Raw genomic sequence first — 17815 nt, 5'->3', positions numbered from 1 at the left:
CATCACCTTAATCGAATGATCAAACTTCACATGAGATGAACTGATATTTTGTGCCTCCTGATGTGATAAAATGGTAAGAATATAGTATCAACTATATGGTATTCTTGCCAAGAACACTTGACTCTAATCAGGAGGGGGAAAAAAATCGGGCAATTACAGATGTAGAACCTCTAGATTAAGCCAAATGGAAACTGAAGCATCATAGTGACAATCATGATGCAATTTGTGATCCTCAGTTGAAAATTTTTTTAAAAAATCGCTCTGAAACACATTTGGACAATTGAAAACGTTTGTATATGGGCTGTACATTAAGTAATATTGTATCAATATTAAATGTCTTGCATATAATGTATTGTGTTCATGTAGGAAAGTGTCTTAGGTGATACACACTGAAGTATTTGGGGATAAATTCAGCATAATGACAACTTTCAAATGTTTCAGGAAAAAGTATATGTGTAGAAATACATATATGCACAAATGAGAGGGGAATGAATGCAGCAAAATGTAAATAACTGGTGAATTTTGGTGAATAGAGCTCTTTTTTATACAACATTTTCAAATTTTCTGTAGGTTTGATTTTTACAGTAACAAGTTGAAGAAAAATTCCTTTATTGGGCCCATGGGCTTCTTGGTACCCTTTGGGCTTATTTTGTTTGTATTTAAAGATGTTGTGAATGTTTACTTAATGTTTCTGGTTATCTATTTGGAAGTGTCTCCCTTGACATCCAGCTCTGAGTCTCTGGGCAGTGTGTTTTTTCAAATGCATATAAATAGAAGAACTTTAATGAAAGCAGTGTCATGTTAATTACTATGGAGCACCAATTTATAGGAAAAACATTTGAAATAAAATGGACACATAGTATCTGGTTTATAGATGGCACTCAATATGAGTGTGTTTTGTAAGCTTCTGCATACCATTAAAATATTACCTGATAGCACCAACAAAAGGCACAGATTACCCTTCACAGGTCTGAGGGAGGGCCTGGAAATCTCTGAGTATAGGGCCTTGATCTGCATTTTAAACCGGTTTGCTACATTTTTTCGAGCACTGCAGTTCATGTCCCTAGGGAGCCCTGACATGTCTTTAAGGGCTCCCTCCCTCTCAGGACTCAGTCTTATATCCTCCAGGAGAAGTTCCCTTCCCTTGCCTCCTCTTCCATCCCGGTATGTCTTTTACCATCTGCAGTGATTTTCATATAGATTTTCCTCCACTTATGATAGGGTTACATCCTGATAAACCCACTGAAGGTTGAAAATATCTTAAGTAAAAAATGCATTTAATAAACTTAACTTACCAAGCATCATGGCTTCGTCTAGCCTACCTTAAACGTGCTCAGAACATTTAACATTAGCCTACGGTTGGGCAAAATTAGCTAACACAAAGCCTATTTTATAATAAAGTACTGACTATCTCATGTAAGGTATTGAATACTGTACTGAAAGTGAAAAACAAAATGGTTGTAAGTGTATCAATTGTTTACCCTTGTAATTGTGCAGCTCAAAGACACTGCCCAGCATCACAAGAAAGTATCAGTATCATACCGTATATTGCTAACCTGGGAAAAGATCAAAATTGGAGGTACAGTTTCTACTGAGTGCGTCTTGCTTTCACACCATCATAAAGTCAAAAGTCATAAGTCAAACCATTATCAGTAGAAGACCATACACTGGATTTTTCTCCCTTGGTTTCCCGCGTCTCCTCGTGAGCAGCAGATCCAAATTGCTCAGTGTACTTTCAGTGGAGGCACCCTACCCAGCCTCACACCTAACTTCTGCTGCTCATCCAGTATGTGGGACAGGATTTTTTACAACATATAGATATTTTTAAGGTATCTCTGATTTTCCACCAAAAAAAAGAAAAAAGAAAAAGTCTCTCTGAGATACTGGGAACGCTGGAGGAAATTCTGAGAATGTAAACCAGATTCATGCCTCCGGGGGTTAAGCAACCAGTCTACTGACGATAGAGGTTAAGGGTGCAGCCCCTGAACTTGGACTACTCAGCCTTGAAGCCAGCCTCTGTGGCTTGAGAGCTATGTGACCTCTGGCTAGTGCTTTAACCTCCCTGAACATAGTTTTCTCTTATGCAAAAAGGGCATATCAGTACCTACCTCAAAAGGTTGTATTAAAGGAACTTACATATATAAAGCACCTAGAAAAAATGCCACTAAGGGTTTACTCTCTTAATCATCATCGTTATCTTTCCATGGAACACCAGACCTGGATCAAATTCTGTTTTCAAGATATTAATGATGATCCTGTATAAAAGAACATCTTTCTCACTTTGTGTCTCTCACGAGTTCAGGTTTCCCTGGGACTCCTGCATGGTCATGCTACTCACATCCTGTGGCCTCCAGAGCGCTGGCAGAAATTGGAATCTGTTCTTCCTCCAGAGCGCTTGCCTATTCAGAGTGAAGAGGACTGCCTGCATGGATCTCCCTGAGCTGCTACGATGGGGAGGCACCACCACCAACCCCAGGAAGAGGGATGGAGAAGAGGAACACCATAGGGGCAACGCTTCCCCCAAGATGATGCTGTGCAAGAAACATTTTTATCACATTAAGATGATCTGTATTAGTAGAGAAAGAGTTGTAAAATATTAAATAGTATTAAATGTCACCTGATTTTGTGTTAAATTGTAATACCCTGTTCAATGCCAAAAAAATGCAGACCTTTGGGAATATGAAAATTTTATTCCCATATGTCTCAAAGGGGATAAATTTTGGATTTTTTTATGCATACATATTCTATTGATAGATTTTGATTTTGGAGCTTACTGCTGGAAGAATTTGAAGACTAATATGTGATGGAAGTAAATAACATTACTCAGTTACTCTGAAGATGGAAGATGAAGAAACATACACATAGTGTTAGGAATTATAATTGACAGTATCTACAATGCAGTGACTGTCAGGAAGAACAGTAAACTATGATGTAACAATAAAACACTGATTTGCTCAGGTACTGTTTTGGGTGTTTATTATTTGACCTGTAATAATCATCCATTAATAGGGAATACATTCTCTCTTTGGGAAGGAAGGAAGCAATGGGGAATCAATTCTCTCAATATTTTCATATAGCCAGTCTTTCTTACTGGCCCTTTTTTAATCCAGAACTTCTTAGTGATCTCATGCCTATGCACATTGATGAGTAAACCTATTTGTCAATAGTCAGATACTGTTTGGTAAAATGTTCTGAGTGAAATGGAAAAATCACTCCAGATCAAGTTTGATTTTTTTCCCCTCCCAGTGATTTCTCAGTGCTCATGTCTATAATTCTGAAATCACCTATTGAAAAGTGGAGTAATAGTGGCATAATAGATTTTATAATTGTATAGCTAAGGAGGTAAATTCCCTGCATGCAAGTCTATATGTATGAAGCCTTTCTTTCTTTCCTCCCATTGGTTGGAGGTTTGTGCTTATGGAAACTACATCTCTAGCTCAATCTCCTCTGTGTGCCTCGTCTCATTTTCTTTTGTTTCATCAGCAGATAAGATCCCAGACAAGGATTAGCCATCTTGCAAATGTGGATGCAAACTCATTAGCTGGCAGGAACAGAAAGAGCAACAGCAAAAAACATACACAAAGTAAGAGTATATGTTACTAATAATAATTCATTAGCATCATAATAGCTCAACACACATCAATGAGTGCTTATATACTAAGGTTGGTCAAAATTATCATTTTATAAAAAATAACCGCTTAATATCTCTCCATGGGTCTATATTATCCTTATGAGTTCTTCATTTCCATTTCCCTCTCTTCCCCAACTTGAACTTCACACTTTGGCCTTTAACTGCAGATTACCAAATTCTCATTGCTATTTCAAGGCTTGAAACTTTTTTCCCCTTGGTGAAGTGCATCCCCTGGGATTATATGTAAAATGTTGCGTGCATAAAAGTATTAAACCTTTAGTTACTAGAACACAGGAAAGTTCGGGGACTATGGAAGACAGGATTGGGGGTGATAATGAGGCAGGACAGAGTACAGAACAAATAAAGGGGTACCTGGATTAGCTGCTACTTACCCTGGTATGGAAGAATTTGGTATTTTAACAGTTCAGCAAATTGGCTATCAGCCTTACTACCTTATTGACTATTTGTGTCTTCCTATTCAAACGATTAATTCAAGATTGTAAATCTTCAGACAGGAGACAAATGCTCCTTCTATTTAATTTTGTATTCTCAGGCCATCTAGTATATCACCAGCAGAGTTAATTCTTGATGCTTGTTGAACAACTCAGCTCATAAGCTACCTCCTCAAAGATGAAACTACAGGTAGAGTTTATAACTGTGTTCCCTAGTATGTACTTTCATGAGTGCCTCAATCACTGTCACTATTAACCAACCAAGAAAGACTTCTTAATTGTCAACACTCCCAGGGCCAGCAAGAGGCAACAAACCCAGGAGCCCAGTCTTTCTGTGAAAAAGGCCTATTAGCTTATATTCATAGTTATGACCTGAGGGACAAGATTCTAATTAAACACACATAGAAGGGCTGACTGGAATCCTTTCCAGAGACCTCAGAGGGCCGGCACTATCTTTGCACTCTCCCTCTGTCATGTTGCAGAGCACCAGTATCTCTCAGAGAAGAGCCCTATGCATGTCTGGTGCCCTGGTTTTTGTGACTGCCACCCATGGGACACCCTTTGATCACCGCCTCTGGTGGCCAGCAGGGCTGGCATTCATGTGTCCCATGGGACTACAATAATTGGAGAGTCACTTCTTGGCTGGCTACCAACCCCAGGGCACTGCACAGTCAGGAGACTGAAACCTGCACCCAGTCTTTCTGTGACAGAGGCCTATTTGCTTGACATGGAACTTTATTCTGAGGGCAGGGATCTGGTTTAGCACACATCTAGGGGCCTACTGAGTTAAGAACAGCATGGACAGAGGTGGGTGGATGCCATATTTGTGCTCTCCTTCTGCCTCATTCCAGGTTACCAGCATGTCCCGGAAGACAGCTTGTCTGGCACCCTGATTTTTGTAATTGCCACCCAGAAGACTCCTCTAGATTTCCTGGCCCTGGTGGCCAGTGAGATTTATGCTTGTGACCCCACAGGACTACATGTATTTACGTACTTTAAAAGCTGCTGCCTGAGGGCCTGGCTTCCAAACCACTTGAATCTAGGTACTGACAGATCCTCCCCTCCACTGACAGGTCTTGGCACACCCTCAACTACAAGGAGCCACTAAAAATAAAACAGGCTGCATGAACAATCACAAAGGATTGACAGACAACCAAGAGCTAAGGCAAAGTAGAACAATAAGTTTCATCTCCTACACAAGGCCACTCCTTTAAGACTGGGAGAGATGGTTGTTTTATTTAGTGCATAGAAACCGACACAGAGAGTCGAGGAAAATGAAGAAATAGGAATATATTCCAAATGAAAGAACAAGATAAAACCTCAGAAAAAGTCAATAATGAAACAGATGAGTGATTTACCTGAAAAAAATTTCAAAATAGTGGTAATAAAGATGGTCACCAAACTTGGGAGAAGAAAGAATGAACCCAACAAAGAGACAGAAAATATACAAAAGTGCCAAAGAGAAGTCACAGAGCTGAAGAATATAATAACTGAACTGAAAAATACACTAGAGGGATTTAACAGCAGACTAGATAAAACGAAAGAAAGGATCAATGGAATTGAAGACAGAGTGGTGGAACTCACACAATAGGAGCAGCAAAAAGAATAAAGAATGAAAAAAAGTAGAGATAGTTGAAGGGGCTTATGGGACAACATCAAGAAGACCAACATTTTCATTATAAGGGTCCCAGAAGGAGAAGAGAGAGGCGAAAACTCATTTGAATAATGCCTGAAAACTTTCCTAACCTGGGGAAGGAAACAGATATCCAGATCGAGAAAACCCAGAAAGTTCCAAAAAAGATGAACTCAAATAGACCCACATCAAGACACATTATAATTAAACTGTCGAAAGTTAAAGACAAGAAGAGAATCCAAGCAGCAAGAGACAAATAACTTATGTTATGCACAAGGCAACCCCCATAAGATCATCAGCAGATTTTTCAGCAGAAACTTTGTAGGCTAGAAGGGAGTGACACAGTATACTCAAAATGCTGGAAAAAAAACAAAAAAAAAAAGAACAACTTCCAATCAAGAATACTCCACCTGGCAAAGTTGTTGAAGGAGAGATAAAGAGTTTTCCAGACAAGCAAAAGATAAAGGAGTTCATTGTCACTAAACCAGCCTTACAAGAAAAGTTAAGGAGACTTCTTTAAGCTGAAATGAAATGGTGCTAATTAGTAACAGGAAAACATATGAAAGTATAAATCTCATGGGAGAAGTTAAATATATAGTAAAATTCAGAATAATGTAAAGGTGGTGGCTGAATCACTTATAAAGCTAGTATGAAGGTTAAAAGACAATGGTAATAAAAATAACTATAGCTACAACAATTAGTTAAAGGATACACAAGATAAAAAGATGTAAAATGTGACATCAAAACTATAAAACATGGGGGGGGGAATAAAAATATAAAAAGCTGTAGATTGCATTCAAACTTAACTTGTTTTATGTAAACCTCATGATAACCACAAAGCAAAAACCTAGACACATAAAAGGAAAATAGAAAAGAAACTAAGCACACCACTACAGAAAATCATCAAGTCACAAAGGAAGAGAGCAAGAGAAGAAGAAAGACACAGAGGAACTATGAAACATCCAGAAAACAATTAACAAAATGGGAATAAGTACAAACCTATCAATAATTATTTTAAATGTAAATGTCTTTTGATTGGAGAATTTAGTCCATAGAGTGGCTGAATGGATTAAAAAAAGAAAAAAAGACCCATCTATAGGCTTCCTACAAGATACTAACTTGAGACGTAAGACACACTGAAAATTATAAGACATTGATGGGAAAAATTGATGAAGACACAAATGAAAAGATATCCAGTGCTTATGGATTGGAAACATTAATATTGTTAAAATGTCTATACTACCCAAAGCAATCTATAGATTTAATGCAATCCCTATCAAAAGATGCATGGCATTTTTCACAGAACTAGAACAAATATTCCCAAAATTCATATGGAACCATAAAAGAGCCTGAATTGCGAAAGCAACCTTGAGAAAAAAGAACAAAGCTGGAGGTTTCACACTTCCTGACTTCACACTATACTCAAAACTACAGTCATCAAAACAGTACAGTACTGGCACAAAAAGAGACACATAGATCAGTGGAACATAATAGAAATCCCAGAAATAAACCTATTCACTTATGGTCAGTTAATCAATGGAGAAAAGACAGTCTCTTCAATAGGTGGTACTGGAAAAACTGGACAGTTACATGTAAAAAAATGAGATTAGAACATTTCTCCTATCAAACTTTCAATGGCATTTTTCACAGAAATAGATCAAAAAATCCTAAAATTTATAAAGAACCACAAAAGACCCTGAATATTCAAAAGCAATCTTGAGAAAGTACAAAGCTTGAGCCATCATCCTTCTTGACTTCAAACTATATATCAAAGCTATAGTAATCAAAACAGTATGGTACTAACATAAAAAAGACACATAGATCAATGGAACAGAATAGACAGCCCAAAAATAAACCCGTACATATATGGTCAATTAGTTTATGACTAAAGGAGCTAAGAATATACAGTAGTTTCCAGGACAGTTTTTCAATAAATGGTGTTGGGAAAACTGGACAGCCACACACAAAAGAATGAAACTGGACCACCATCTTACACCATACACAAAAGTTGCCTCAACACGGATTAAAAACTTAAATGTAATATCTGAAACCATTAAAAGAAAACATAGGTGGTAAGTTCCTTGACATTGGTCTTGGTGATGATTTTTTGGATTTGACACCAAAAGCAAAGACAACCAAAGCAAAAATAAACAAGTGGGACTACATCAAACTAAAAGCTCTGCACAGCAAAGGAACCATCAACAAAAGAGAAAGTCAACCTACCGAATGGGAGAAAATATTTGCAAATCATATATCTGATAAGGGCTTAATATCCAGAATATATTTTTTTAAAAACTCAACAGCAAAAAAATCCAATTAAAAAATGGGCAAAGGCTCTGAATAGACATTTTTCCAAAGAAGACATACAGATGAACAACAGGTACAAGCACATATAAAGGGGCTCAACATCACAATCATCAGGGAAATGAAAATCAAAACCACAATGAGATATCACCTACCACCAGTTAAAATGTCTACCAAAAAGAAAAGAAATAAATGTTGGCAAGGATGCAGAAAAAAGGGAACTCTTATGCACTGTTGGTGGGAATGTAAATTGGTGCAGCTGCTATGGAAAACAATATGTACATTCCTCAGAAAATTACAACTACCATATGATCCAGCAATTCCGCTTCTGGGTATTTAATCTGAAGGAAACAAAAATACTAACTCAAAAAGATATAGGCACCCCTATTTTTATTGCAGTATTATTACAATAGCCAAGACTTGGATACAACCTAAGTATCCACTAACAGATGAATAGATAGAGAAAATGTGGTATATATATCCAATGGAATATTATTCAACCATTTTGAAAAAGGAAATCTTGTCATTTATGGCAACATAAACCTTGAGGACATTATACTAAGTGAAATAATTCAGACAGAAAAAGACAAATATTGTATGATTTCACTTATATGTGAAAACCAAAAAAAGAAAAAAAGGAAAAAACAAGGTCATAGATTCAGAGAACAGATTGGCAGTTGCCAGAGGTGGGGGCAGGCAGGCAGTGGTGAGGTGTGAAATGGATACAGGGTGTCAGAAGTACAAACTTTCAGTTATAAGTCATGGAGATGCAATGTACAGCATGGTGACTACAGCTAATGATACTGTATGGCATATATAAAAGTTGATTCAGAGAATAGATCTTAAAAGTTCTTATCACAAGAAAAAAATTATAACTATGTATGGTGGTGGATGTTAAGTTATTGTGTTGATCATTTGATAATACATGGAAATATTGAGTCATCATGTTGCATACCTGATACCAATATAATGCTATATGTCAATTACACCTCAATTAAAAAAAATTTGGAGACACCCATTTCTCCAATTTGGGTTTTGATTTCTTGTTATCTTTTAAATTCTCTCCTCTCCTGCTAAATTTAAGAAGTGAAAGTGATCCAAACTATAAATTTCTCACCAAGAGCTGCCTTCCTACACTACCAGTTTTCCTTCTTAAACACATGAGAATAAAGCTCTTAAAAATTTATATTTTAAAAGTCAGAAATCTCTCGAGCATCTCTCTTACAACCGACTTCCAATAAACAAAATCCTCAGCAATGTCCTTATTTTGCCACAGTCACTCTTTCCTTCATTAGTATGGCAGAGGCTTTAAGCAGTTCACCAAAATAATTTACCTCTTCTTCCTAGAAATACCACCAAGTTATGTTCTCCAGGTTCCCCTGCAGTTAGTTATGACCATGTTTCTGAGTTCTTGCCAACTCAGATTATGATTAAAAATGATTAATGTATCTGGCGCATAAAACCTTTCATGGGCTCCTCCAGCCTCTTCCCATGTTTTCCGGTGGGAGGCTTATAAGACCTTAAGGGTAACAGAAGCACATGATGGAAAATATCTGGGTCCCTGAGTGACTATCTGAAAAAAGGCCAACACAACTGAAACATTTTCCCTGGACTATTAAGTGAGCAAGAAACACATTTCTATTCTGTAAAGTCACTGAGATGTTGAAGTCTGTTAACACAACCACGTCTCCCTTAACTAACATAGGTTAATTAATAGAGATTCCTATAGTGAAGGATTCCTAGTATAGCTTAAAGGACTGTCTCTGAGTTAGCTCTTCTTTGAGTCAAGACTATCATGCCTCTCTTTCAAAGGTTAAGGTCTCTATCTCCAAAATTTGATAACAAATTTCATATGCATTTCAGTCTCAAAATCAGCTGATTACTTAATTTTTGATCTTCAAATAGGAAAGACAACATTACGAACCATTCTAGTATATTGACAGTTGGAAAGATTATCGAATGGAAACTTTCACCTGGCAGGGCAAAATGGGAAGGGTATCAAATTCACCTGGGAAAATATATCAAATCCAGGAGGAATTTATTATGTTAAATAGTTTACACGATGACAGAGATTCAATTTGGGCTTTTACATTAGTTTGATCTTATTGACATTTAAGTTGAAGGTACAGTAAGTTTTTCATTACTTTATATATTTTAAATCACAAGATTAGCAAGTCTTTAATCAGTCCTACTAACAGGGTGGTATCCAATCCTCAGCTGCAAAGAGTCCAGATCCACCCACTAGCGAGATGGGAGTACATACAAAGAACCTGAGGACCCTAGTAAGAGGTTTCATATCCGAACATAGCATCCAAGGGCTGACAAGAAGTGAGGTCCCACTGACATTCTCCAATGCAGGCCTCTAGTTCTACTCTTTTCAGTCTTCTCACAAAACATACATCCTCTATTTTGGGTGAAACATTACTTCTTCAAGGAGAATGGGAGCCCTGAGCATACATATTTTCCCCTCAGATCATCCTTTTGGAACCCCATTCCTCCTTTTTGAAAGAACAAAATACTTCTCACCAATTTTCTCATATTGTTGCAGTTTCTGTGGTCTTTATACAGAGCTTTACTCTCTCTGGGCGATGTCATAGATAAAAACGCTGCCCAGACTCAAAACAACAAGCATGTCTCTATCCCTCTCCCAGTATATTTATCTAATTCATCTATTCACCTTCTTCGAAGATTACTTCATACCCTCTCCACTTTTACACCTTCTCCTAATGCTCTCCCTGAACTAAAGATCTTGCTTCCAATTTAATGAGAATATATAAGGAATAAGAAGAGGACTTCATCAGTCTGCCATAACCATGTCTAACAGCCTATGTGTACCTGTATCCATGTATTCTGCTTCCTGACTGATAAACTAATTAAAATGCAGCTTTCCATTTCAGAAAATTGAATCCATGACTAGGAAGATAAATCTGAAAATATATTCAGACTACAGTACAAATTACTTTAAAAATGTATCTATAAGAATTCTCTTTTGTCCACTTTGTATTAGATCCAAGCCCTTCTACCTAGTCAAGGAAATTACTCTTGTAATTGACCCCCCTCTCTACATTACCAATTTTTCCTTTCTCCACAGCATTCCCATCAGCATATAAATATGCTGTAATTTCTCCCACCTGACAACTCTTTCCCTTGACACATGCCCCCTTGTACTCTACTCATTCTCTTCAATCCCTTCTCCTTTTATAAAACAACTCCTCAAAAGAGTTGTCCACACTCTCTGTCTCTATTTCTTCCTTTCTGATTCCCTTTGAAACCAAATCCATTCAAGCTTTGACCCCTACCACTCAACTAGAACTTTTTGTGTTAAGGTCACCAGAGACCTCCAATATGCCAAAGACAATTCACAGCCTTCATTTAACTTGACCTTTCAACAACATTTGATATTGCTTTCCACTCCCACCCTTATATATTTTATTCACTTGCCTCCTGGGGATTGACTATCTCTTGGTATCTCTACAGTTCACTAACAATTCCTACTCAGTAGCCTTGGTAGGTTCCTTCTCACCTTGTCAACTTCTAACTATTAGCATCCTCTAGGGATCTTTCAACCTCTTCTGTCTATGATCATTCTACTGACGATCCCTGAGCCTTGGAGAGAAAAAGCTTTCTGCCCAGGCTGCTGTGAGCCCTGTAGCCATCTGAGAATCACAACTAGAAAAATACTGCATTGCAAGTATTTTCTCCCATTCCACTGATTACTTTTTCATTTTGTTGATTGCTTCCTTTGCTCTGCAGAAACTTTTTTTTTTTTTTTTTGAGGTACGCGGGCCTCTCACTGCTGTGGCCTCTCCCGTTGTGGAGCACAGGCTCCGGACATGCAGGCTCAGAGGCCATGGCTCACAGGCCCAGCTGCTCCGCGGCATGGGGATCTTCCCAGACCGCAGCGCGAACCCGCGTCCCCTGCATCAGCAGGCGGACTCTTAACCACTGCGCCGCCAGGGAAGCCCCAGAAACTTTTTAGTTTGATGTAGTCCTACATGTTTTTAGCTTAATTATGGTAATCTTTTCACAATGTATATCAAATCATCACATTGTGCACCTTAAATATATACAATTTTTATTTGTCAATCATACCTTAATGAAGCTGGAAATAAATGAAGAGGAAAATACAGTTTTCACTTTTCAAAACTAAATGTGAGTATCAAAATCACCTAGAAGGGCTTCCCTGGTGGCGCAGTGGTTGAGAGTCCACCTGCTGATGCAGGGGACGTGGGTTCGTGCCCCGGTCTGGGAAGATCCCACATGCCACGGAGTGGCTGGGCCCGTGAGCCATGGCCGCTGAGCCTGTGCATCCAAAATCACCTGGAAAAATCTTCTCAAATCTTATGTCCAGAGAAAAGATCACTCCAAAATATTCATTGAGTGAAGAAACCTGAATTTCCTATTATATTTTTTATTTTAATTAAATGTAAAGCACCAAGCACCACTTATTTCTTTAGTGAGGTATCTTTTTTGTAGAATAGAAAAATGAGACTAATTCTACACCCACTCCCACAACCATCAATATAATGACAATGGTGATAGACATATTCCGGCTATGTAGGAGGATGTAATTATTTTTAGGAAATATATGTGGAAATATATCAGGTTAAAGTATTCTACAAAAATGTTTAAATTCTTGAATATAAATGAGGGGCATATACAGACCCATTGCATTTTTCTTCCAATTTTTCTACAGGTTTGAAAGTTTTCAACATTTTAAAAATGAGAGAAGAAAAGGCTGAGTCAAGACGGCATACTAGGAGGACGTGGAATTTGCGTCTCCTCACAACAATGGCACCTACCAGGCACCGGTGGGGGACCATGGACACCTAAGGGGACAGGAGGAACCCCCAGCGATGGGGTAGGACGAGGGGCATGGGGGGAGTGAAGGGGGAGGAGAAGTGGAGGTGGGATGGGACTGGCATCCCTGAGGGGCAGCTGAGGGAAGGGAAGGGACCCCACACCCGAAGGGGGAAATTGGAGAGCCATTGGGAGGGCAGAGGATCAAAAGGGAGCATGGCCAGGTTTCTCCTGCCCACTTGCACTCCCAGGAACCTGTAGAGATCCCAGGCCTGATCCTCTGACCATCTAGGCCCCCTCCACCCACTCGGGTCCTGAGGGAGTGGGAGGGATGGAAGGGGGAGCAAAAGTAAAGGCTGGACCTCTGGGACCAGGACCCCTGAGGAATGACTGCAGAAGGGAAGGAGTTCCCACACTCAGAGGGACCCACCCATGGTTAGGGGTCCAGCGGCGATGGGGAAGACCCTGGGGATACAGTGGGGAGGGGTGCAAAGGAACAGAAGGGAACAGGGCCAGTGTTTTCCCTGTCCACTTAGGCACAGGGAAGCCTGTTGGGCTCCCGGGCCTCATCCTCTGCCCTCGGAGCCTCCCTCCTGCAGCTTAGAGCCCAAGCACCTGCCCTACATCCCCACCCAGGGCACTACCTCTACATTTGGAGACTCCCTCCAACGCACTGGGCCTAAACCCCACCCACACACCGTCACTCACGGTCCTACCTCCAAACTCTGGAACCCCACACTCTAGAGGCCCTCCTTTCCATGTGCTGATCTCCCATTCTGTGCAGGTCCTAAGAAAAGGCCCCGCACCACACTCAAATGTCACCACCCCACCCGCCTAGGTCCCACACCACCATAAACCCCACCCCTGCCTAAGTTCCACCCCCACCTAAACTCCGGCCCCATAGCCAAGGTTTTTTTTTTTTTCTTTTTCTTTTCCTTTCTCCTCTTTCAGATTGGGGTTCTGTTTTACCTTCTTGATTCATTGTTGTTGATACTTTTATATTTTTATTTTTCCTAATTAATCTTTATTTTTCTAATTTTATTTTATTCTTTATACCTTGTTAGTGATCTCTCCTTTTGGCTTGTTCCCTCTTTCCTTTTTTTTTCCTTTTTCAGTTGTGGTTTTATTTTACTTTGTTGCACTTTTTCCAATTACAGTTTTATTTATCCTAATATATTTTTTATCTTTCCAATTTTATTTTGTTTTTTATTCTTCGATATTTTACTGCTCCATTTTATTTTCTTTCCTCCTTTTTTTTTTTTTTTAACCACAAAACGAAGCTTGCAGGACCTTGGTTCCCAGCAGGGAGGTAGGGCCCAAGCTCCTGTGGTGGGAGCTCCAAGTCCAAACCGCTGGGCTAACAGAGAACCTCAGACACCAGGGAATGTCAACTGGAGTGAGGGCCCCCAGAAGTCCTCATCTCAGCACCAAGACCCAGCTGTATCCAACTGCCTGGAAACGTCACGGCTTGACCTCTCAGGCCAAACAACGAGTAAGACAGGAATACAGCACCACCCATTAAAAAAAAAAAAAAAAGAAACGACAAAAATCTACGTTACAATTGAAGGAGAAAGGTAAAAACCTACAATACCAAATAAATGAAGACAAAATAGGCAATATACCTGAAAAAGAATTCAGAGTAATGACAGTAAAGATGATCCAAAGTCTTGGAGACAGAATGGAGAAAATACAAGAAACGTTTAACAAGAATCTAGAAGAATTAAAGAGCAAACAAACAGTGATGAACAACACAATTACTGAAATTAAAAAGACTCTAGAAGGAATCAATAGCAGAATAACTGAGGCAGAAGAACAGATAAGTGACCTGGAAGATAAAATCGTGGAAATAACTACCACAGAGCAGAATAAAGAAAAAAGAATGAAAAGAATTAAGGACAGTCTCAGATACCACTGGAACTACATTAAACATACCAACATTCAAATTATAGGGGTCCCAGAAGAAGAACAGAAAAACAAAGGGTCTGAGAAAATATTTGAAGACATTATAGTTGAAAACTTCCCTAACATGGGAAAGGATATAGTCAATCCACTCCAGGAAGCACAGAGAGTACCATAAAGGATAAACCCAAAGAGGAACACACTGAGACACATATTAATCAAACTATGAAAATTAAATACAAAGAAAAAATATTAAAAGTAGCAAGGGAAGAGCAACAAATAACATATAAGGAAATCCCCATGAGGTAAACAGCTGATTTCTCAGCAGAAACCCTGCAAGCCAGAAGGGAGTAGCAGAACATATATAAAGTGATGAAAGGGAAAACCCTACAAAAAAGATTACCCTACCCAGCAAGGATCTCATTCAGATTTGATGGAGAAATTAAAACCTTTACAGATAAGCAAAACTTAAGAGAATTCAGCACTATCAAACCAGCTTTACAGCAAATGCTAAATGAACTTCTCTAGGCAGGAAACACAAGAGAAGGAAAAGACCTACAAAAATAAACCCAGAACAATTAAGAAAATGGTAATAGGAACATACATGTCAATAATGACCTTAAATGTAAATGGATTGAATGTTCAAAACAAAAGACACAGACTGGCTGAATGGATACAAAAACAAGACCCATCTATAGGCTGTCTACAAGAGACCCACTTCAGACCTAGGGACACATACAGACTGAAAGTGAGGGGATGGATAAAGATATTCCATGCAAATGGAAATCAAAAGAAAGCTGGAGTAGCAATTCTCATATCAGACAAAATAGACTTTAAAATAAAGACTATTATGAAAGACAAAGGACAGTATATAATGATCTAGAGATCAATCCAAGAAGAAGATATAACAATTGTAAATATTTATGTACCCAACGTAGGAGCACTGCAATACATAAGGCAAATGCTAACATCCATAAAACGGGAAATGGAAAGCAAATACAATAATAAGAGTAGCGGATTTTAACACCCACTTTCACCAATGGACAGATCATCGAAAATGAAAATAAATAAGGAAACACAAGCTTTAAATGACACATTAAACAGGATAGACTTAATTGATATTTATAGGACATTCCATCCGTAAACAACAGAATACACATTCTAGTCAAGTGCTCATGGAACATTCTCCAGGATAGATCATATCTTGGGTCACAATTCAAGCCTTGGTAAATTTAATAAAACTGAAATCATATGAGGTAACTTTTCCAACTACAATGCTATGAGACTAGATATCAAGTACAGGAGAAAAACTGTAAAAAATACAAACAAATGGAGGCTAAACAGTACATTACTAAATAACCAAGAGATCACTGAAGAAATCAAAGAGGAAATAAAAAAATACCTAGAAACAAATGACAATGAAAACACGATGACCCAAAAACTATGGGATGCAGCAAAATCAGTTCTAAGAGGGAGTTTATAGCAATACAATCCTACCTCAAGAAACAAGAAACACCTCAAATAAACAACCTACCCTTACACCTAAAGCAATTAGAGAAAGAAGAACAAAAAAACCCAAAGTTAGCAGAAGGAAAGAAATCATAAAGATCAGAAATAAGTGAAAAAGAAATGAAGGAAACTATAGCAAAGATCAATAAAACTAAAAGCTGGTTCTTTGAGAAGATAAACAAAATTGATAAATCATTAGCCAGACTCATCAAGAAAAAAAGGGAGAAGACTCAAATCAACAGAATTAGAAATGAAAGACGAGAAGTAACAACTGACAGTGCAGAAATACAAAGGATCATGAGAGATTACTACAAGCAATTGTATGCCAATAAAATGGACAACCTGGAAGAAATAGACAAATTCTTAGAAAAGCACAACCTTCTGACACTGACCCAGTAAGAAATAGAAAATATAAACAGACCAATCACAGCACTGAAATTGAGAGTGTGATTAAAAATCTTCCAACAAACAAAAGCCCAGGACCAGATGGCTTCACAGGCGAATTCTATCAGACATTTAGAGAAGAGCTAACACCTACCCTTCTCAAACTCTTACAAATATAGCAGAGATTGGAACACTCTGCAACTCATTCTACGAGGCCACCATCACCCTGATAGCAAAATCAGAAAGAGATATCACAAAAAAAGAAAACTACAGGCCAATATCTCTGATGAACATAGATGCAAATATCCTCAACAAAATACTAGCAAACAGAATCCAACAGCACATTAAAAGCATCATACACCATGATCAAGTCGGGTTTATCCCAGGAATGCAAGGATTCTTCAATATATGCAAATCAATCAATGTGATAAACCATATTAACAACTTGAAGAAGAAAAACCGTATGATCATCTCAAAAGATGCAGAAAAAGGTTTTGACAAAATTCAACACCCATTTATGATAACAACTGTCCAGAAAGTAGGCATAGAGTGAACTTATCTCAACATAATAAAGGCCATATATGACAAACCCACAGCCAACATCATTCTCAATGGTGAAAATCTGAAACCATTTCCTCTAAGTTCAGGAATAAGACAAGGTTGTCCATTTACCACTATTATCCAACATAATTTTGGAAGCTTTAGCCACAGCAATCAGAAAAGAAAAAGAAATAAAAGGAATCCAAACTGGAAAAGAAGAAGTAAAAGTGTCACTGTTTGCAGATGACATGATACTATACATAGAGAATCCTAAAGATGCCACCAGAAAACCATGAGGGCTAATCAATGAATTAGGTAGAGTAGCAGGATACATAATTAATGCCCAGAAATCTCTTGCATTCCTATACACTGATGATGAAAAATCTGAAAGAGAAATTACGGAAACACTCCCATTTCCCGTTGCAACAAAAAGAATAAAATACCTGGGAATAAACCTACCTAAGGAGACATAACACCTGTATGCAGAAAACCATAAGACACTGATGATCGAAATTAAAGATGATAGCAACAGATGGAGAGATATGCCACACTCTTGGATTGGAAGAATCAACATTGTGAAAATGACTATACTACCCAAAGCAATTTACAGATTCAATGCAATCCCTATCAAACTACCAATGTCATTTTTCACAGAATTACAAC

General features: G+C 38.3%; 1 protein-coding gene across 1 annotated transcript in view; it reads left to right on the top strand.

The window, feature by feature from the left end:
• Nucleotides 1–2952, top strand: part of IMMP2L (inner mitochondrial membrane peptidase subunit 2) — a 912540-nt gene extending 909588 nt beyond the window's left edge. The window contains exon 7 of the mRNA XM_082846685.1: nucleotides 2303–2952. Coding sequence (XP_082702811.1) covers nucleotides 2303–2440 — 138 coding nt within the window. The 3' untranslated portion in view covers nucleotides 2441–2952. The remainder of the gene's footprint in view (nucleotides 1–2302) is intronic.
• The last annotated feature ends 14863 nt before the right edge of the window (nucleotides 2953–17815 follow it).

This window comes from Leucopleurus acutus, assembly GCF_964270905.1.
Source record: "Leucopleurus acutus genome assembly, chromosome: 9".
Taxonomy (NCBI): Eukaryota; Metazoa; Chordata; class Mammalia; order Artiodactyla; family Delphinidae; genus Leucopleurus; species Leucopleurus acutus.
This window is presented reverse-complemented; position numbering and strand designations above follow the sequence as displayed.